Below are 23437 nucleotides of genomic sequence, written 5' to 3'. Positions count from 1 at the left end.
CAATATATATATATATATATATATATATATGATTAGGTATATATCAAGCAGGAACCTTCACAATTACTGCTTGCAAACCCCCTCATTTTACAGAAGAGGAAACAGACCTGCCAATGTCACAAGACTCATAAATGGTGGAATCTGGATTCAAACCCAGATTTCCTCATTTTTACTTTCCCAGATCTGCTGTAGCAGCTACCTAAAGACGTCAGTTGACCAGGGCGAAAACAATAATGTACAGAATGTCCTTTCCCAGAATTTGGAAAAAAAAGAAAAAAAGTTAATCATAAAATGTTCATGTAACTCACACTCCAGTTGTGAGGTGGTTCCCAATAAGATAATTAGTATCTTCATGAATCAGCCTGGCACAGCTAAAAATGTTTCTGAAAGCTGTTGGTAGTCCAGGCAATTATTAGTGAGTCTTTACTTCACATTCATCCTCCCCAAAATAAAGCCCATGAGAATCATTGTATACCCCAAAGATCAGTCTGTCCGCCATCACCGTGTTTTGGATAAGGGCTCACTATATGCCAGGTACCGTGCAAGTGCTGGTGATGCAAAGGAAGGCCACAAACATGGTCCTTGCCCTCAAGGAGCTCAGATTCTAATGGGGGAGATAGCATGAAAACAATGTATATGCGAGATGTAAATAAAGATTTTCACATCTATGTAGGTGCATGGATGGATAAATGATGGAGGAGATAGGTTAGATGGATGGATGGATGGATGTAATAGATAAATAGATAATGGATGGCTGATAGAGGATATTAGATAGTAATCAGCAGGAAAACACTAGCAGTGGCGGAGGGGCTGGGAAAGGATTATTTCAAGAAGTGGTGGTATTTCAGCTGAGACTTAAAGGAAGCCGGGGTAACGTATATAGGAGACAGAAGAGAGAGGATCACAGGCGTGGGAGGGGCACAGCAGGTGAAAATGGGGCAGGTTTTTAAGAGTCTGAATTCCTCAGACAGTGACTTCAGATTTTTCCTTAACTTGGTATGAATGTAAACCCAGGCCAACTCCTGGAGTTTCTCATTTTATAAGATTCATAATTCAGGGGCCGGAAAGAATTATACCGTTCTCGGGTCATGAATTTCTATCAGTACCACTGAAAGATGGAGGTGTTCTGACACTCCCAGGCTTATTGTGTTTCCCTCGGGACTTTGGGGTACAGTCTCCTCATTTGTAAAATGAAGGGGTTGGACTCTGACACAGGTGAAAGATGAAATGACTGAGGAAGTGAAGGTTTGAGCTTCTGAGCCTACCAATTTATTAAAGCAGTGCATGGTGATTTCCCAGCAAACCAGGACCAGACCTCCTCGGCTTAGATGTGGACCCTAAGTACAGTGTAGACAGATTTTTATACATCTAAAACAATCAACCGAGTAAGACTAATTAAAAAGAAAACAATACATTAGGTAATCTCATTTCTCCTGGAGGAAAGATTAGGGCCTTTCCAAGTTGGGAGGGGGAGAGCAAACAGGTGCAGTTCTCTGAATTCAGAAAAAAGAGAAGTTCCACTCCCCCACGTGTCAGTAAACAATACAAGGAACATGGCGACAATAGCTGAGTAACCGGCAGTTTTCAGATAAGACACATGAGTTGCCTGAGATGTAAATTGTGAGAAAACTCTTTGCATCCATCTTAGGATCTGAAGCCGAGGTCTTTGGTTAAGGGTCTCTAAAGCAACAGGTAGAAGTGGCCCATCTTCCCAGTCACTGCAGGGCCAGGTTCAGACAATGCTATAAGGCTTTCCCCCAGTTCCCACAACTGAAGAACGTCTTCTCAAAAGACAGAAATTGCACTAGACCCATCGTTGAATAGAAGGGTAACTGAATTGGCTTCAGAATTGAGTCACAAGGTGAAGTCAGTGTGGTTCATTCCATTCCCACAATTCACCACTTGTCCCCTCAATTTCCTCACTTCTAAGGTCTCTTCTGGTGCCAGAGTCAGTGATTCTTGAGACCTTCCTAGGCCTCGGTTTTCTCATTTGGGTTCCTTCAAGTTTTAGTTAAATTCTAACATATAGGGGCGGCCAAGTGGCTCAGCGAGTAAGAGCACCGGCTCCAGTGTCGGGATGACCTGGATCAAATCTGGGCTCAGATACTCAGCACCACACCCAGAAATAACTGGCCGTGTAACCTTGAGCAAGTTACTTAACCCCGATTGCTAAAAAAAAAAAAAATAAATTCCAGCATATAAGAAGCCTTTCTGAATCCCCCTTGATGCTGGTGGTTTTCCTCTGTGATGATCCCCAGTATATCCTGTCTATATCCTGTGTATACATAATTGTTTTCACGTTGTTTCCCCCATTAGACAATGAGCTCCATGAGACCATTGAGAGGAGGGGTGATTTTCGCCTTTTTTTGTATCCCCAGCAATAACACAGTGTTGGCACATAGTAGGTCCTTAATAAATTCTTGTTGTCTTAACTTGAATAGATGGAACTGGGGCAGGAAGGAAGGAAGGGAGGAAAAGAGAAAGAAGAAAGAAAGGAAGAAGGAAGGAAGAATGAAGGAAGGAGGGGAGGGAGATAGAAAGAAAATACAAAGAAGAAGGAAGAGAAAATAGAAGGGGAAGGGAGAGATAAAGAAGGAAGGAAAGAAAGACAGAAAAAATTTCCCCTGCTCTCAAGGATCTTAATGTTGGAGACTAAAGATTCTGGAATTAGAAAATAAGGTAAAGCAGAGCGCTCAGGTACCAAGAAATAGAGAGAGGGAAGTAGGTAGGATTTGTTTTTTTTTTTTCTCTTCAACTTGTCTGGTAATGCCTGAGCTGTTCGCTGTTAGCAGAGTAATTGGCAGGCAACCTGGTCCCATTCTCAGGAATCAGTTGAACGGTGATTACATTTGCAAGGAAATTACGAGTTGATATGACAACAAATGCAACTACTATTTTGCAGTTGGTTTGGTTTGTGTCGTCCCTGTAATCAAGGGTGCAGCCGGATTACAGCTCCTTATTGCCATCAGCTCAATCACTAAGGATGGAGGAGCAGGGCAAGGAGGAGGCTTCCAGAGAATTAAGGGAAATTCATTCCATCTATAGCCCCCACATAAACATTCCTGGTGAAATGAATTTGTTAAGGAGGGAGTAATATTTAAAAGGAAAAAAAAAAAAGAACACATTTGTATCTACAAAAGCCTCAGTGCATGGACCACATTTCATAGAACTCACAATAGAACAATAGCACAGAGATTTGCCCCGAGATTAGCGTTGTAGATGGAAAGGGGAGAGCCTTCCCCTTGAAGACCACACCTCTCAGGATGAAACGGGAAATCTCCTTTCCCAGCACCCTTCTTGTAAATCCTTAGCTCAAAAAGGCCAGGTGGCATTTTGCCAAAAAAGAAGGCCATCAAATATTTATACAATAACGGGGCAAATGGCTTTTGGTACACAGTAGGGAAGCATTTTTACCTTAATAAGAAATGCAGTGATAATGGACCGTTTTCTGTAGATGGAGGGTGATTGAACATTCTCTGCTTTGAGCTTTCCCTCTTAAAGATATGCCTGCTTATGTAGAAGTATAAATAGAGGCCCATTATAGTGAGGTTGTCTCGGTTGTGAAGGTAAGGAGGAAACAAGATAGAGGAGAGTGACCACAAGGGCCTCTTCCGAAGCCCAGCCAGCCTCTCTGTGTGGTTCATTGGCAGTTCTCAAGAGCTACTCTGAGCTTCCTCGATAGTTAGGAATTAGATAGGTGAGTCAGCATTCTGGATTCAGAATTGGAATGTATGTTCTTAAGGGAGAAGAAGGAAAACACACTCCACCCTTCCTTTCCTTCCAATCCCGTGTTGTTCAGTTGTGCGCGTCTGACTCTTCATGACCCCAATGGGTGTTTTCTTGGCAGAGATACTGGAATGGTTTGCCATTTCCTTCTCCAGCTCGTTTGACAGATGAGGAAACTGAGGCAAACTGGGTTAAGTGACTTGCCCAGGGTCACACAGCCAGCAAGTGTCTGAGGCCAGATTTGAACTCACCAAGATGAGTCTTTCTGACTCCAGGCCTTGCGCTTTATCTACTTTCCACCTAGCTGCTTTCCAATCTCTTAGGACTGGCTATTTTTGGGGTGAGGGGTTCTGTGACTGGAGGAACTTGATGGCTTATTCTGACCCTGACCATGCCCCCTCCGACCCTCAAAAACCCTCTTATCTTGAGAAGGGAGTGCATTCTAGGAGTGGGGAAATGATCTGCCCAAAGGGATGGAAGGATATGTGAGTGAAGGCCTGTTTGGCCAGATTGGAGAGTCTATGTATAATGAAACTGGAAAGCTAGGTTGGAACCAGGTTGTTCTGGGATTTAAAAGCCCCAAAAAGGAATTTCTCTTTGATCCTAGAAGCAATAGGAATCTACCTAAATTTAATGAGTAGAGAAGTGATACTGTCGGACCTCCCCTTAAGGGAGCTGTGTGAAAGATGGGTTGGAGGGGAGAGAATGAGGCATAGAATTCAGTTAGGAGGCTGTGAGAGTAGCATAGATGAGAAGTGATTGAGGTCTGAATTAAGCGATGGGCTGTGTGTGGAGACTGGTTCCAGTGCCAATGGCATTGTGCAGGGAGAAGCAGCAGGATTTGGCAGCTGATTGGATGTGTAGGCTGAAGGAGAATGAAGAGGCCAAGACAGACAAGACTAAATCCTAGGAGACAAGGTTTGTAGAAAAATGGCGGTACCCTTGACAAAAAAGAGAGAGCATAGTTGAGTGTGTTTGTAGGGAGATGGTCTTTGCTGGGTTGACTTTGAGATGCCTATGGGATATCACTTGAAATCTCAGGTTGGCATCAAACTCAAGCAGCTTGAACCACCCCGACCTTCAGTGTTTCTGTAATTTTTCAAACAAGGAAACAGGCGTTAATATTTTTCCTCTAATAGAGTCTCTTGTGAACACATTCCCCCACACATATCTAACCAGTGTTGTTATAATCCTATAACCAATATGTCCCATCTACAGCATTGAAGGAGTTTGTACTGTCAATGTCTTTTTCAAGGGAATCATACAAAGTTCACCACCATAGCCATCATGGCGTGTGAAGGCTGCTTCCCCCGTTTCTTTAGAAGAATCTTAGGCATTGTACTTGTGTTAGCACACAGCATCATTAGGCTTCTGCTATCCAGAAAAGGGACCTGGATTTCTCGGGTCAGAAAGCCCTTGTGATATGGTCAGGCTAAAGAAGGGCTTTATTCTCCCTGGCCCCTGTATCTCTGTCGGGTGTGTTAATCAGAGTGGAATGTGGCATTGATTTATCTCTGAAGACCTTATATTTAAGGGCGTGCCAGACTATGATAAATATTCCCCAAGATTGCCCTTGATTTCTTTCCGCTCTCCAGATTCTGAGGCCACTAATCAACCCTCTCTTGCCGCCATTTTGGTCTAGTGTGGAGAGTGACACAAATTGCTTAATCCAGGATAGGCCTGTTTTCTCCTGAATTTAGCCCATCATCATTATCTAACTAAATGTTTATTAAATACCTGCAGAGTACCCGACATTGTGCTTGGAACGAGTACCCTGAGATGACTCTCCCAGAATCTGAGAGCTGGAAGGGCCCTCAGAGGCCAGCCAGTCTGACCCAACCACCAAAGGAATCCTCATTCTGGCATATCCAGAGTCTCCCAGCAGTCCCCCTAGGACAGGGAACCCACCGCCTCTGGAGGCCACCCATTCCACTTTCCTATAACTGATTATTAAGAAGTTTACTAGATTGTAAGCCTAGATTGGCCTTTTGGCAGTTTCTTCCCATTGTATCTAGTTTTGTCCTAGAGCAGCCGTATGGCATGTGCTGGAAAGCATGAAGTCAGGAAGACCCGAGTTCAAATTTGACCTCAGACACTTACTAGTTGTGCAACCCTGGGCAACACCTCACTTTTGTCTGCCTCAGTTTTCCTAACCATGAAATGGGGGTGATAATAGCGCTTGCCTCCCAGAGTTGTGAGAATTAGATGAGACAATGTGAAAGTGCATAGTGCCCATCACATAGCAGGGACTCAGTAAATGCACCCTTCCCTCTTACCTTCTCTATGGGGCCAAGCAGACCATATGAGCCTATGCTTTCATCCAGAGGACAGCCCTTCAAAGGCTGGAGAGAGCTCTGATTCCTCCTCCTGATGATGGGGATCCAGCTGCCACCTGTTTTTTGTACAGTGGGTGAGCTCAGAATGTTGGGTGGTGTTTTTTTTTTTTACATTAAAATAGAATAAAAATCATTCCTAGCTCACGGGCCATACAAACAGAACTCATTGGGGCAGATTTACCCCCAGGTTGTAGTTTGCCAGCCTTTGGTTCACAGGATAGGAAGAATCCCCAAGCCTTGCTTACTAATTGATTATGGGGGTTAGATGGGGAGGAAATTGTGTGAGGATAAGTCTGAGGTAGCAGACCTTTGTGACTGGGAGGATGGTGACAGATGTAGGGAAGTTTGGGAGGAGTATCATTTTAGGGGGAAGGGGAATGAATTCTGTTTTGGACACGTTGAGGCCAAGATGCCTTCCAGGTGGAGAGGTCCAGTAGGCAGGTGATGGTGACCAGGAGAGAGATAAAAGCTGGGTATCAAGAATCTGGGAGTCATCTTTGTAGAGATGGTCGTGTGGGAGCTGATGGGATCCCTGAGAAAGGATAGAGAGAGAAGAGAGGAGAGTCCAGGACAGAGCCTCAAACACACCCACGTGCAGGAGGAGGACAAGGAGGGAGGAGATGAATCAGAGGAGAGCGGGTCGCAAAAATCCAGGGAGGAAGGAATGAACAGCGCCTCGCAAAGTGCACCCCACACAGTAGGTGCTTAATAATTGCTGACTTGAATCTCCATGGCCAAAAGCAATCATTCCCTGCTGGTCAGCTCTCTGCTGGTGAGTCTCTGACATTTAGCTCCTCCCAGAATGCAGACGTCAGAGACGTCTGGGTCCCCTCCGCACATCCTTGCTCCTGGGTAGGAGTCCCCTTTGCTCTCCTCTGAGAATTCAGGGTCACTCCCTCATCCCAGTGAAGCGCCAGAGTGGGGCTTCAGTGGAAAAAGCAATTATGATGAGAAAACAAACCAGATTTTTGTTCTAGAGATAATTTAAAATGAGAGGCAGCATGGAGGAGCAGACAGAAAGAGGGCTGGCTTCAGAATCAGCAGAACCCAATTGCAAGCCCTGCTTGTGGCAAAAAAAAGTGGTTCTGAACCAGTCAGTGTCTTGGGCAATTTTCTGAGACTGTCATCTGCAGCGTAGGGATGGATCTGCTTTGGCAGGGGGACTTTTCTCTCTGGAACCCCTCACATCAGTGAAATCACAGGTCTAGGGGCACTTGAGTTTCCTCAGCTCTAACAAGGAGAGGCTGAGAGAGCCGGCCCCTTTCAGCGCACTATATGTGGTCCTATGAAATTTGTATACAGATAACCAAGCCATGGCAGAAGGTGCTAAGTCCAATAAGAGAGAAAAGTATTTTTGGAAGGAAGGAGAGAAAGAGCGTTCCCAGGGTGAGAAATGGAAGGAAATGCCTTTTATTTGGGTCTTAGAGAATGGCCGAGATTTGATTGATGGAAATTAAGGAAGGATGCTCTAGGAAGAAAGAATGATGTAAGCAGAGGTGAGAAAGCATGAGGAATATGTGGGGGGTGACGGGTCATCTACTTAGACTAGCAAATGAAGTGTCTGCAGGGGGATAGTGGGGAACAAAGCTGAGAACACAGGAAGCAGGCATGTCTTAAACTCTGTGTGCTAGCTGCTGTGAGAAGGACTGGAGATAAGCCTGCCCTCAGCCAGCTCACATTTTAATGGGGAAGATGGTGTGCATATCACTGGGTCTGTATAGGGTCTATGCTATGGAAATAGAAGGTCATTTCAGAGGGAAGGATTGGAAGGGGAGGGGAGCAGCTCCCAGAAAGGCTTCTGAAGGACATGGCATTTGGATTGTCTCAGAGAAACCAGGAGGCTGAGGTGACAAGGAGGAACATTAAGTTTCCCGTACTTTGAAACGAGAACTGCTATAAATATTTTTGTAAGCGTGGGAACCTAGAGTACTATGGGTACCTCTGGTTTTAGAAATGCCTGTAGGTGCCTCTAGTGCCAGAAATACCTGTGGGTACTTTTAGTACTATCTATACTGATAGGTACCTGTGATACTATAGCATTTCTAGTATTAGGTGTCTAGAATTAGACATTATAGATGCCTGTAACACTGGAAATACCTGTAGGTACTTGTAGTAATGTAGGTACCTGCCTTCTTTGATTTCTTTGGTTCTTGATATTAGTGGTATTGTTGTATTAAAGGGTATGCACAGTGTAGTTACTTTGGGGGAATCTGCTTCCAAATTGCTTCCCAGAATGACTATCCTAATTCATAGCTCCACCCACAAATAGGGAATTAATACACTTCCTTTCCCAAAGCCCCACCAACATTTGTCTCATCTTTGGCTGGGGTTCTATTGAAGATTTGGGGACAGGGAAATGACGTGGTCAGAGATTGAAAATATAATCTTAACTCTTCCTTCCATCCTACAGAATGCTTGGGGATCCATGGGATTACCCAGTCAGGACCACCTTCCCCCAGGGTCTCATTTGGAAGTAGGAGTTAAATTGGAAACCCCTTACAAATGCTTTGCACTGCAGAAAGCATTTGCACCAGGGACTTTTGGACTTCATTGTTGTCTGACCTTTCAGTAATACACTCATGGAACACAACCACCTTAAGATCTTGGCATGGGAAAGCTTTATCTGTTTGCTTCCATGGCTACATTAGCCTGTCCCCTCCCCTTACTTCCTTCCCCAAGTATTGACACATGGGTGGGTGGGGGGGCCTGTTTCTACAAAGCATAGGCCTGTTTTGTTACATGTATCTCTGTACAGGGGAGTGGGTGGAACCCCTCTCACCCAAACCACATTTTTTTAAAAATGCTGTTTTTAAGCGGCTTGAGTTTTATCCTGGTTGAGATCCCCCCCTGTACATCCTGAGGTTGTACTCTGAGTAGGGAGGTAAGCGCATGAAATCAAGTGGTGATTGCTAACAATGAAATTTTGGCTCATAAAATCAAGGATATTATTCAAAACTGCAAGATAAATTAGGCTCATTCATTCTGATGGGGCTAGACTCTATGGCAGTGTGTGCTTTCCTTAATTAACACGCTGAAAAGATGGTCTGATTGAGATTATTAATGGATGCAGTGAAATTTCTGCTGCTTACACGGCTTCTGCCATGCAGTTTACAGAAATACTTTTCTTTTTCCCCCCTGCACAGATTCCTTACATGGCTTGACAGATGGAGTATTCATCTTTGAAGATGTTTCCACAGAAGAGAACAAAGCCACACAGGGCTACGATGCCATTGTTGTTGAACAATGGACCGTCCTGGAAGTGAGTGTGTCATTTATGATTTCTCTTCTTTGTTTGTTTGTCCCTGGATTCTGTTACAGAATTTTCCTAAAGCTCTTTTGAAAGCTAATCCTGTAGCTGTTTTCCAGCTGTTTTATTCATGTGAAAAAGCCTGGGTGTTGGTGGACCCTCGACCAGCCCTTCTATCCATCTACTCTCTTCCTTCCCACCTACCCCTTTGATGTTGATGGTCCTGAATTTACCCTTTCTGTATAAGAAAGCTATATATCACTCCAACAGTCGATCAGAAAACATCTATTAAGCACCAATTATGTACCAGGGAGAGTAGCACAGCAGAAAGAGACTGCCTAGAAACCAAGAATACCTGAGTCTGAGTCTCGACCTTTAATATGTACAAGTTGTGTGACCCTGGGCAAGACATTTAGCTTCTTAGGGCTCCAGACAACTCTGCAGGACTATAGGTTGCAGAAAAGTAGTTGATCTCCATTATTGGAGGGAATTTCCTCACCCAGGAGTTACCTGTACTAATGAAATCTCAGTCTCTATGTGCCAGACACTGTGCCAGGCTCTGAAGTGACAAAGACAAAAATAAAACCACCCCTACCCTCAAGGAGCTTACATTCTATCTTACATTCTATGCTATGAGTATGATTCTGCCTTTCGCGTTCTTCCTTTACACTTCCTAAACATTTAAGAGGTTTTAATTTGTAGATAAATTTATCCCACGAAAGGCAGCGGGATGAGGGAACAGAGAGCCAGCCAGAGTTGGGAAGTCCTTTTTGTGACACATCCAGGGTCTGTGACTGTGGCTCAGGACCCCCCAAGCAGCTTGCGTCCATTTTACAGACATAGAAACTGGTGCTTAGAAAGGCAAAGGATCCCAGGGTCATACGCTTAGTGAGGGTCAGAAGAAGGTGAGGACGATGTAGGATTCTGCCTGTGCCCCATGCTGCACCCAGTCCAGAGTCTCAGCATTCACGGGAAGAATGAGTCGGTGGCATTAGACACGCTAGACGCGGCGGAACATGGGTGTTGGAAAATTTTTCCCATTTTGGTGGCTGCCGGCAGAGAAATCACACGAAGCCCCCTCTCCTGTGAGTTGGAATGTGGAGGATGTATGTATAAACATCTCTGCTGTTCTGCAAGGAAGCCTCTCTAATTTTAGAAACTCACAAGAGTTTTTAAGACCAAGAAGTGATAAACCAGTGATAAACCTAGCATCTGGTGTGTTTCCATGTGAAAGGAGAAGATGGCTGTCCTAGGAAAGGCATAAAACCAGACCCCAGGCCAGCGGCCGGGGATTGTTCTGTGCCAGAATGCACCAGTAAGTCCACCCAAAGGAGCCCGGGGGGCACCACACAATTAGAAAGGCTCAAGCAACCATTGTGACCATTCAGAACAATGAGAGCTTGATTTTCCTGCATCTCCCCTTGAAATGAGAGGCCAATACAGGCAGTTGTGCATAGTGAAAAGAGACCTGGACCAGTGCCAGTGGCTTGGGCTGTCCTGTCGGACACTTACCCACTTTCGGGCCTTAGCTCCCTCACCTGTAAAATGACTACAAGGGAAAAACCAATCGTGATTATAGCAACAGCTAACATTTATTTATAGAGCAATTTAAGGGGGCAAAATACTTTGCAGATATTTTCTCATTTGGGCCTCAGAACAATCCTGGGAGGTAGGTGCTATAATGATCCCCATTTTACAGTTGAGGAAACTGAGGCAGGTGGCAGTTCTGTGCCCAAAGCTGCCCAGTCAGTGTCTGAGGCCAGTTTTAAATTATGTTTTCTGACTGCAGGCCCAGAGCTTTGTATATCGATATTGGAATTCGTGTGATTATAAATAGTTGCAAAATAAGTTTGATTGATGTTTAATAGTCACTTTATAATTAATGGTATTTTTTAAAGCTGTAGCTCTTGGCAATCCTAGCGTTACTGGGTGATTTTGGGGAAAAAACTTTGTAAGCCTTAAAACTCTATAAAAATGAGGGCAGCTGAGTGGAGCACTGGGCCTAGAGCCAGGAAAACCTGAGTTCAAATCCAGCCTCAGACATTTACTAGCAGTATAATCCTGGACAAATCCTTAACCCTATTTGCCTCAGTTTCCTCATCTATAAAATGGGGACTAGATGACATAGTGGATAGAGGCCCGAAGTCAGGAAGACCTGAGTTCAAATCTGGTTTCAGACACTTGCTAGTTGGGTGACCCTGGGCAGGTCACTTAACCCTGCTTGCCCCAGTTTCCTCATCTGTAAAATGAATTGGAGAAGGAAATGGCAAATCTTTCCCGTATCTCTGCCAAGAAAGCTCCAGATGGGGTCATGGGGAATCAGACATGACTGAAAGTATTGAACTTCGACAACCATAGCACCCACCTCCCATAGTTGTTGTGAGGTTCAGATGAAATGGTAATTATAGAGCTCTCAGCGCATGCCTGGCACCTGGCAAGCACTCTGGAAATGTTAGTTATTACTAAGCAGGTTGTCTTATCAGACTGCATGCTTCACGAGGACAGGGATCATGTCTCACTGAAACATTTTCTCTTCCCTCAAATCCAAGACAGTATACAGTAGGTAGTTAATAAATATATGATTGGATGAATTCTAGAATCAGCTGGTATAAGTTTTGGAGGCAGGGCTGATGCATTGAATGTGGATGCCCAGTGACCCTTTTGTTCAACTCCAAAGCCTTGTTTAATGTCACCTGAGGGGGACGCTTGAGCCCAGTGCCAAGTTGAGAATTGGGAAGGTGAAAGAAAGGGTGGATAAGGGGTTCTTGGTTTTGAGGACCCCACTAAAAATCATTGGTACTAGGAGTGGCTAGGTGGCACAGTGAATAGAGCACCGGCCCTGGAGTCAGGAGGACCTGAGTTCAAATCTGACCTCAGACACCTACTAGCCGTGTGACTTTGGGCAAGTCACGTAACCCCAATTGCTCTCCAAAAAGAAAAAAAATTCATTTGTACCACTGACTTCATCTGTTAAAGCAAAACCAAACCTGTTTTTGTCCTGAGCTTTGTCAGTTGTCCTGGGATCCGACTAGAGGAGGCCATTCCTTCCTTATTCCCCTGGTAGCTGTTCCTTCCTCCTCTTCATCCTCCTCTTTTTCCTCCTCCTCTCCCTCTTCTTCCTCCTCCTGCTTCTCTTCCTCTTCCTCCTCTTCCTTCCTCCTCCTCTTCTTCCTCTTCCTGTGTAATTCTTCTCCTCATTCTCAAAAATCTACCTACCTGGAGACCTTGTCCTTGTGGTATTTCCCAGGGAGCCAGTGAGTCACTTGCCTCCTTCTTGGCCTGGCCTGTTCTCTTGTCTCCGGGCCGTCATAAGATAAGTGCAGTGATGCCTGAGTGTGACCCAAGGTGGAGAGCCCACGTGCAGAGCATGTGGCCCAGCCAGGCCCGTGGGTGAACGTTCTGAGCTGCCTGAGGATAAAGCCTTCACTTAACAGGCATTAGGAGAGAGCTTGGGGTTTACTGAAGGCTTGATGACCTCAGCCGGTGATGGCTTAGAAGTATAGTGTAGGGGCGGTTCTCCCCAGGTCCTCTGTTTCTTTCCGTGGCTTCACGTCTTTGAATGAAGATCTGCTCCTGCACATCCTCTGCCTGCCTTTCACACTCAGCCGCCGTCTCCTGATGGGGACGAGGATACTCTGTCTCTGCTGAGAATCTGTGATCTCCTTCAGGATTTTAGGCAGTTATTACACTACCCACACCTGTGCGTCTCATGGGACTCTCATTCTTTCCACTAGTTAGGTTTTTCTTTGGGGGGAAAAGTATGTCACAGTTTAAAATGTGCATCCGGTTGTCATAGGAATGTGGTATCTAGAGAATAGGTTTTGTGGTTAAGGCATCAGAGGGCATAGGGGAGGGAAACTTAACTTTTGAAAACCCTGAAACTTTGGGATTTTATAAAGTGGTCTGGTTTTGGCAGAGACCCCGCCTGGCCTCCCCATGTTTTAAACTTTTGGCCTGTTAGGAAGGTTCAGAGCTGGAAAAATTCCTAAGATTGTAGGGTATTGGAGCTGGGAGACATCTTAGCTGTCCTTCTGAGGACACTCTGCTTAAAGACCTCTTGGAAGGGGGCCTCACCAGCTCTCTAGGAAGGTCGCTGCACTTTGGGAGGGCTCGGATTCCTAGGAAGTTCACCCTGACAGCAAGCCTAGTTCTGGGGCTTTGCAGTTTCCTCCCATTGTTCTTGGTTCTACTGTGTGAGGCCAAACAGAATGAATCTTATGTTCTTTTGGGTGACTTTCAGCCCCTTAAATACTTGAAGACAGCTCCATGCCCCTTGAAAGGCCTTGTCTTCTCCAGCCTGAAGATTTCCACCCCTGTCACTGAACAGATGAGGAAACTGAGTCGCAGGGAGAGGGAATGACTTGTCAAGGGTAGAAGATATAAGCAGTGGTCCAGACTGGACTTGTTTTAATACTCTATCCACACTCTTAATTTTATTGTTGCTATTCAGTTCTGTTTGTGTCTGACTCATCATGACCCCAATTGGGGTTTTCTTGGCAAAGATATTGAAGTGGTTTGTCACTTCCTTCCCCAGCTCATTTTTCATGTGAGGAAACTAAAGCGAAAAGGGTTAAGTGACTTGCTCAGGGTCACACAACTAGTAAGTAGCTGAGGTCAGATTTAAACTCTGGTCTTTCCAGACTTCAGGCCCATGACTCTGTGCACTATGGCGCCACCTAACTTCCCGCACACTCTTAATACTCACTATATAATATGCTTTTCTACTTCTTTTAATTTTTACACATTCTTTTGTCTTGGGTGACCCTATTATGGCACACCTCACAAGAAACTATTACTTTAGCTGACCTTTCACAGGAAACCTTGGAAATAAAATGGGCATTAAATGCCTTCTAATAGAGTTTGCTTTTGTGAAAGTGCTTGCTTTTAATATTTTACTTGATATTTAATATTTAACATTTTATTCTCTGCTGGGCTTGGTATTTGCTGTTGCTTGGATTCATAGAGCGTCAGAGTTGGAAAGAACTTAAGGGATCATCTTGCCCAACTCCCATTTTAGAGATGGGGAAACTGAGGCCAAAAGCAATCAGGTGACTTCTTCTAGGTGGCCCAGCAGTGATCTGCAGCAGGGGAGGGGGCAGTGGCATTTTTCTGATTTTCAGGGTGATAACAATAAAGACTTTAGTGAACATACCTTCAGCATATCCTCTTCTCTTAAGTAGTCTGGAGCATTCTCAAATCTTGCAGAGTCAAAAAAGGAGTGAAAGCAGAGACCCCACCCAGGTGAGAACATCCCCTGAACACAGGCCTCTGCTGGCTGGGTTCACCGGATGGCCCCCACTCTTGGATTTACTTTCTGTTGTCCCAACAAAAAAGGTGGGAGGTCCAGAGCCTCCCCTTCTCTGGCGGTATCCCTTCCCTTCCTCTCTACTGCAACCCAGCATACACATGCTCCAGGGGTCAGGGGGGAAGTGACCAGGTCCATCCCCTTTGCATTCGGGATGAAACTGCTTTCCCAGCAACCACTGACCTCCCTGACTCAGCCTGTCTCCCTGCCCGTAGGAAGCGCCTGACTCACCTTTCTCCCCAGAATGCCCTTCCTGTTTCCTCTCTGCCTTATCCCTCCTGCTCTCACTCCTCCCTTCTCCTGACAGCCCCTTCCCCTTTGGATGGACCTGTCCTGGCTTCCTGCGTATTCCCTTTGTCCTCTGCAATGCCACTAAAAAATCCCCTAAAAGTGCCTTCTTTTCTCTGCTGGCATGTCTTCCTTCCTGAGGCACACACCATTCTGTGGTCTTCACAGTATCACCCCAAAATGTAAGTTCTTGGACTGCTAGATCTGCACCTGGCTGGGGCCTCTGCTCTGACCCTGGGGAGAGTTAAGTGACTTGTTGCAGGACCCCAGAGTCATAGCTCTAGAGCTCCAGGGACCTGAGGGGCCTCTGGTCCAACCCCTTCACTTTACAGATCAGGAAACTCTAGCCAAGTCTATAGTTTGCCTTACATCCAACAGACAAGAGAGTGAGGGTCTGGTAGAATGTGAAACCAGCTTTTCCCAACCCCAAATCCATCCCTGTATTATTTATCACTAATATCATTATCATTATTATTATTATTATTATTATTGGGATGGGGAGAGAACAGCATCAGGTGGACAGAAAAAATAATTCTACTTTTTTCTCAGTGGTCAGGCAAGAAGGCAAGTGACGATAGGAGGTGTAGAAGGGATTGGTAAATGGAATGAAATGTTTATCAGCAGGTCATTCATGATGCCATTTGAACCCTGGCGGGGTCACTGGATTTTCCTTTTTTTTTTTATATGTTTTCCTTGAGTTTATAGACCAGAGGGAGAAAATTAAGGATAAACCATTGGGAATGGAAAAATATATCCAGAGATTGTTTTCCTTTCCTTGTTTATGCAAGATGTGAATTCGTGACTTATTTGGAGTCTTTTTAATTAGTTAAATAAAAGCAACAAGGGTCCCATGATTGTCCTGAAAATGTTTATTGCTAGAGTAGCTGTTCCTTGGTGCGTCAGGGAGTGCCTTCTGCCTCTGCATAATTTCTGCTCTTAATGGCTTTCCACTGATATATTTATATTTTCTGTACTGAGACAGAGACTGTTGAATGTTCCTGTCATTGCCTAGTGAACCCAGGTCTCATAATTCCTCTTATTTTTTTTTTTACTAATTTCTTTTTTTTCTTTCATTATTTGAGTGTTATCTTTTCATAATACCATGGTTTTTCTTTGGGTTTCCCATTGCTTTCTGGTAACTTTTCCATTTCTCATGAGAATTCTGGACAATATTCTTTTCTTCAGCATTTCTAGAATGATTTTTTTATTGAGAGGATTCATGCAGAGACAAAATTCTCACCTTCCCAGATGTCTTATACTTCTAACTTTTCCCGAGTATTTTTCCACATCCATTCTCTCATTTCATCTTCACTGGTTGTTTTTTTTTTTTTGAGGTAGAGTATATATTATCCCACTATACAGATGAAAAAACAGGCACAAAGTAGAAAGATGGCATGCTTAAATTTACAAAGCCAGGCAGAAGGATTTGGATGTGGGTGTAGTAGGCATCAGAGAGTCCAGTAAGTTTTTAAGGAGGGAAGTAACTTAGAGATAATGGGTCTGATTATGGCACGTGCATAGGACCCAGGCAAAGAGTGTTGATTCAAGGAGACCCATCCCAGTGTGAAGTGAGGAGGGCCTCCCCTGGAGCAGTGAAGGCAGGAATGGAAAGGGAGGGGAAAACCAAAGAGATGTTTTGACAGATTAGCCAGAGGGGATGACAGATTGGGGAGGGGACAGGGATTACCAGAATAAACCTGTTAGCATTGGCTTCACTCTGCCTATGTCAGCAAAGCCCCAGTGGACATCTTTATACCCACATGTGCCCTGAGTGAGTTACAGCCGCAAGTTGGGGTGACTTCTGAAAAGTCACCAGTTAGGGAAATATTTAGAGTCCCCCTTATGTCTGAGACCCTGGACAAACTCGATTAAGAAAGCAAAGTTGGACAGGAGGCATTAATTCTCTTTCAACTCAAGGGAAACAGTGTAGGCATTAAAATGAATGCCCTCCACGGATCCTTTTAGCACCCCTCAGCAACTTTATTTTGTTTTCAAGCTTCCCAAAGGGTGATGAAAGGCCACAAATCAAGAGTGAGATTTTAAGGGGGGTGAGTAGACTGAGACCATTGATGGTACCTTGTTACAAAGTGTCTAATCCAATCCCCCCATTTTATCCCCAAAGCACCTGAAACTCAAGGTGGTTAAATGACTTGTCTAAAGTCATCCAAGTCGACTGTATCAGGGGCAAGGTTTGAAAGCAGGTCCTCTGACTCGAGAGCTGGTGCTTTTCCCGCTCTAGCAAGAGGAGTGTGAAAATCTCCTTGCATGAGAGGGGATGGGGGTAGGAATTTAGTCCTCGAGACCTTCAGAAAGTTTCCTTTCCTTCCTTTTAATAAAAGTATTAGGCAACAGATTTTTTTTGAAGCCTACTGATCATAATAGAGCTTGAATTTTACATTTTAGTTAGTAAACATTTATTTTTATATATAAACACCTACTATGCTTATATATATATATATATATATATATACTATGCTTTATATATAGGCACCTACTATTTTATATATATTTTATATATAAGCATCTACTATGTTCTAAGAATTATGCTAAGCACACACACAAGGAAAAGAAAGAGTCCTTGTTCTCATGGACCTCACCATCTCATAAAGACAACACATAAAAGGAAGCTAAAAGTGGTGGTGGTAAGGGGAGATACTGCACTAGAAGGTACTGGGGAGTATGGCGTGTGATGCTGTCTAGTCCAAGGAGCACAGATGGTGGGAAGTGAAGAGGAGGCCTCCTGCGCACTGCCCTCCAGTGAGAGGCTGTCCAGGTATTGACGAGGCTGAAGCACCAGAGCGGACGCTTCTCACACGGGATGAGCTTTCTGGGGGGCCGTGGTCCGGGTGGAGTCCGGGCCAAGGAGTGCTTGCGGCTGGTTTTCCATCGTATTTAGAGGGAGGGTATTCTCGGAATCACAATAAGCCTTCTGAACTCTGCTCCTAACCTTCCTTAACTTAAAAGATAATCTCACTGAAAATAATGTGGCAACTATACCAGAATAATGAAAAAAAGCTTTTCAGATGTATAGAAAGTAATTCTGTGAGATGGGGAAAAGATGAAGTATTTAGAAGAGCTAAGATATCTTTCTGGTTAAGTATTTATCCACAGCCAACATTTGAGGATTTCATAAATTGACCATATTGGGTGAAATTTTCGTAATGAGTGAAGGAAAAAGCATTTATTAGGGACTTACTTCATACCACCCCTGTGCTAAATGCTGAGAGTACAGGCACCAAAAGCAGAGATGGTCCCTGTCCTCAGGGAGCTCACGTTCTAAGGGGGGAGACCATGAAAAAGGAGAACCAAATGTAAAGGAAGTCTGTGGATAGAATTCTGCACTAACACCCTTTGCCCTGCTTGTAACTGGGTATTTTAGCATCTTCGGGGCTTCTGTGGGTGGCGACCCTCTGCTGATTGTCATTTCCCAGCATCCCACAGCTAGATCAGAGCGGTCCTTCCACGAGCCCTCCAGCTGTTTCTTTGTCCCTCCTGGCTTGTAGTCACCCCCCCCCCCCACCGGAGCTCTCTGGGCAGCAGCTAACCTGTTGTCCCTCAGCAGTTATGAAGTCCCTGCTGTATACCAAAGCACTGTGCTAAGTGCTTGTCATTCCCTTTCCTAATAATGCTGTCCCCAGGGGCATCAGACGGTGGCTGTCATGCCCTGCTCTGTGCCAGAAGATGGGCTCCATTCTGGTTCTTACTCTTAGAGAATTAAGTCACAAAGGCGATGCCGCCCTGTGTTTGTGGAAGGAATTGGCTCACCTGAGAGTTCCGTGTGCTTATTGATATCATGGGCCAGACTAAGAACAGAGTTTGTCGGGGGCTTTGGGGGCAAGGGCCGTGGTTGAGAAAGGGCAGATCTGGTCAGGAACGAAATCATGACAGTAATTCTGGCAGCCTAATGTTTCAGGTATCGTTAGGGCTAAGAGAATATTTCCCAAATGTGGATCCCAAAGCACCCAAGGAAAGGATGGTGTCTGACATGGGGAAAATTCAGAGATGGAAAAGCCTTAACATTAGACCACGAGCCTTACCCACCTCCCTGCCAGGAAGAGAAAGTGAGGGCAGGACCATCCCCCACTGCCAGCCCTGTGTACCCCGAAAGTGGCTCCCGCCACTGACTTCCTTGGCAAAGAGGAAACGTTGGCTCTTACATCTGACATTTCTGCTGACCTACATTTAGCGTCTTCTGCCTGCTCAAAGGATCTGGCTGTGACGTATCTGTCTACCTTCCCCTCTTCTCCACCCCTTATAGAATACAGTCACCATGAGGGCTGGGCATGTTTCAGGTTTTGCCCTTGTATTCCCAGTGTCCAGCCACGTCTGGTATGTTATAAAAGGGTGTCTTCCTGTGGCGTCTTCCCAGAACTTTATAAATGTCTTCTTCTGACACCTCTTCCCCCATGAATGCACTCCATCTAGTTTACGGTTAGGTTTTCATTTGACCTATGATGAGTGTCAATTTTTAATGTTTACCAATCTCCTTTTAATGGAATCTCATTTTAGGAGTATGGCCAGCATTCAGGGCCAGCCTTTATTCAGACCAGTACAGAGCAGTTGGTTATCAGTATACCTAGGATATGGAGCAGCGATTTACATCTAACCCAGTTTCCTCAGTTTAAGGATGCGAAAACAGGCAAAAAGGTTAAATGATTGAAATCATATAGGTCGTGGTGGTGGTAGTGGTTGTTCGAGTGGTGATGATGGTGGTAGTAATAGTAGTAGTAACTAGGGTTTATGTAGTGATTTAAGATCTTCAAAGTACTTAGAAAATATTTAGTCCTGACAGTCATAGGAGGTAGTTGCTATTATCTTACCCCCATTTTATAAGAAAAAATTGAAGCATATGAAGGTTAGGCTGTGTAGGGTCACACAGCTGTATGAGGTGAGATTTGGACTCAGGTGTTCCTTATCCCAGGTCTAGCCCCAGAGGCAGCAAGGTTGCCCAGTGGATAGAGCCCTGGACCTGGGTGTAGCTGGCCTTAGACACTAGCTGTGTAAATCACTTACTCTCTGTCTGCCTTAGTTTTCTTATCTGTAAAATGGGAACAATAGCAGCACGTACCTGCCAGGTTTCTTGTGAGATTATATTTGTACCTTGCAAATAGTAGGTACTGTATAAATGCTTATTTCCTTCTTCCTTCTAGTACTTTGTCCGCTGGGCCACCTAGCTTCCCAGTCAGCCGTTAGAGGTGGATTTTTGAACCCCAAATGACCTTAAGCAATGACCTTCTTGTACATTATTGATTTCCACATGACTTGCCTTTTCCTCCTTCTAACTATTAGAATACACAGATGGTGAAGGCTCTGTGATTTCATTGTCAGGGAGGTCTCCCCTCGTGGAGGAAGCTCCGTCAATACAACCTCAATCTATGATGATGATGGATGGACGGATGGATGGAGAAGATAGAGGGGTGGATGGATGGATGGATGGATGGATGGATGGATGGATGGATGGATGGATGGATGGATAGGTAGATAAGATAGCTAGATTAATAATTCCTAAGGAGGCCCATCGAGATGAAAGGATTTGCCTGTGGTTGCTCAGCTCTTAAGTGTCAGAGGCAGGATTTGAATGTAGGTCTTCCAGCCTCCAATCTTAGCCCTGTCCCCACCAGGCCATACGTAGTGTTCCTGCTGTGGCAAGAGTGCTTTAACAGCTCTTTCTCTTTCCAAATAGGAGGAGACAAGGTTAAAAATGAACAAATAATTGCCCAGTGAAAACATGCCTCTTCTCTTTTTAATTCTAGTTCAGGAGATTGTTTTGTAACTAAAAATAAATAAATAAATCTACCCACACAAAGTATTTTTTTGCCTCTTACTTATCAAGGCAAATGAGAGGGACATGGCTTGGCATTTGATGGAGAAAATGTTGCTTGTCTAATTGTTATCAAACACGGCAGCTTCCAAAGCCTAACGGAGAGAGCAGACTGGGCTTGGTGTGTGTGTGTGTGTGTGTGTGTGTCTAACATGTCAATGTGCAGAGGGTGTCAGCCTTGCAGCTATCACAGTATGTGGTCCTGCCAAACAACAGACAGGATGTAATCACTGGGGGAGAGTAGCAGCACATCCTCCTTGCAAATGGACAGAAAAATCTCTTCCTCTCCCCTCCCCCCCCCAAAAATGCCTCTGCCTGCCCTCTCAACCCTCGAGATGTCAGGTCACTTTATTTCGTCTTTAATCTGGGCGTTTGGGCATTCAGATTTCACTGGAGGGCTTCCATCCGTTCTGCCCAGGGGAGCAGTTGTGGGCAGGCATCTCTGATAACTGGAAGGCTCCCTCCCCGTCATGCACCCCCCTCAGCACCCACCGCCTCCCCTTCCCCCACCTCAGAGAAGGACAAGACTCCAAGACTTCCCTACCCCTAGAATTATGTCACATGAGGATGTTAACCTCCCTGAGGGCAGGGACTGTTTGTGGCACCAACCACTGGCTTAGTCCAGAACGAGTGAATGAATGAATGAGCAGTATCAGTAGAAAGAACCTTTTCAGTGTGTAGCAGATGTTTGAGAAGACTATGGAAAGTATCCAGAGGATTCGGGGGAAGGAGGAAAATTAAGAGGAAAATGAGCCCTTTCCCTGTTTCCCCTTTGTCTTTCCTTCTCCACAATTTAAGAGTTGTATCTCTAAGATACATGCAGATAATTATGCTAAAATAGTCAAGTCTAAAAACACAAAACAAAATTTAAAAATTGGTTTCATTGTTTTCTTACATCTAACATCTACTAGTGAGTGGAGGGAAATGCAGTCAGAGGAACAGAGTTTGAATCCCAGATCTGCAGCTTGTCATACACATGGCATTGCCTCCCCTTTGGACCTCAGTTTCCTCATCTGTAAAGTGAGAGTGATAAGCTAAAGCCCCTCCAGCGATAGACCTCTGATCTTCTGATCTGTGCGCTTGACCCAGGATGCTTTCCTAAGAAGGGGCATTTTCCCCAGTGTGGATTTTATTTTTTTTAATCTCTTGTTTCTGGTGTGTGCTGGTAGCAGTGGCCTATGCCCCAGCATGCCACCATAAATTAGACTCGTGGGCCCCAGGTCTGCGGTGAGGTCACAACTCGTCTGGCACAATTGAGACAGGAGGTGGTCACATCATCCCTGAGAACCATAAAAATTAATGGCACAAAACCCACTGCCGTAAATAAATAGCTGTTGCATTATTTTCCCTCATCCCGAGGAGGCTGGGTGGTCCAGTGACTTAATTTTCACTTACGTTTTTGTGCTAGTGATCTGCGAGGACACTTGGCCCTGCTCAGAAGTGTTATTATGATAGTAAGATTAATAAGTTTATTCTCACTCTCCTGGGCACGGTATATACTCTGCAGGGCTGAAGATGGTCAAAACAGTTCATAAGCATCGTAGGTAATAGATGAAAGAGAGACTTTATAGGCAGAACTGAACAAAACCTGGGGAGCTTCAGTCTCTGGGATATCCCTCGAAGAAGCTGAGAGCCTGTGTAACTGTGCCTGAGGCCGGTGACCTTTCCAAGGCTTTGAAGGCCCCTGCCAGCCAGATGTTGTGATTGAACGATTTCTGCACATACACTTTCAACAATCCTGTCTCCAGCCACCAGCACTTAGGGCCATGGAAACTGAACTCTGCAGAATAGAGGGGAACATGTGAAGCATGTTCCGGATGATCCCTGATTCTAACTCAGCTGTTGAATGGACATGTATATACGTGAGTGCCAGCCACCATCATCCTCTATTGTCACCTGAAGGAGCAGAGATTTCTGAGGTCAGGCCCAGTACTGTACTCCTGTTTCTACCCCAGACGTGGTTTCTGGTGTCAGAAGCTCCCATGGGTTCCGTTAGTATCTCTCTATACAGTTGATTCTCAAATCTATGCATCTATTTTCCCGAGCACATAGTAGGCACTTTAGTGAATGCCTCTTGGTTCTAAGAACTGAGCCTTCTTCCTCCACTATCCCACATCACCATTAAATGTCATACAAGCCAAACAGGGCTGCAGAACAGTGAAGCAGAGTCTTTGTTTTCTGAGAGTCCCTTATGCTGGCATAATTACATCTCTGCTGGCTGGGGCTTCTTTCCAGGGGCATTGTGATTGAAAACAAAGCGGGATAAAACCCTCACCCGAGGGCCACAGCATTGAACGCTCTTCTCCCTTGCAGTCTCACACGTGCTCAGAGGGAATGGCAGTGAGAAGGGGATACCTTGGGGTGTTAAGCAGGGGTAGGAACAGGAGTGTGTTGCTGATCCTGCCTCAGACGTCTCTGCTCCTCTAGCTGAAAGCAGAGATGATGGCCGGCCCTCGGGTGTGCACTTGGCCTTTCAGCCCAGAGTTAGAATCAGGAATTGTCTGCAAGGTTGCTGCGGGTGTTCCCATGTCCACTTTTGCAGATTGATGGACAGAGGCTAAAAACAGCTAATTCTAAATACAGTTGTGTGATGGGCTTTTCTTTTTTTGGATCCATACCTTTGATTTCATTAATATAGGGAACTCGGGGTGTGGAAAAGCACTCTGCCTCAACAGATTGGTAGCTCATTTATAACTTAGTATCTTAGAAAGTTT

General features: G+C 44.9%; 1 protein-coding gene across 1 annotated transcript in view; it reads left to right on the top strand.

Annotated features, from left to right (window-relative positions):
* The window catches only part of RFTN1 (raftlin, lipid raft linker 1), a 197728-nt gene that overhangs the window by 145755 nt on the left and 28536 nt on the right, over positions 1–23437 (top strand). The window contains exon 7 of the mRNA XM_069088435.1: positions 9206–9321. Within this exon, the coding sequence (XP_068944536.1) occupies positions 9206–9321 (116 nt within the window). The remainder of the gene's footprint in view (positions 1–9205; positions 9322–23437) is intronic.

The sequence above is a fragment of the Petaurus breviceps genome, unplaced genomic scaffold (genome assembly GCF_028583685.1).
Source record: "Petaurus breviceps papuanus isolate PSGF00001 unplaced genomic scaffold, PetGlider_PUasm1.0 185, whole genome shotgun sequence".
Lineage (NCBI taxonomy): Eukaryota > Metazoa > Chordata > Mammalia > Diprotodontia > Petauridae > Petaurus > Petaurus breviceps.
The sequence above is the reverse complement of the archived record's forward strand: the minus strand, read 5'-3'. Positions and strand labels throughout refer to the sequence as shown.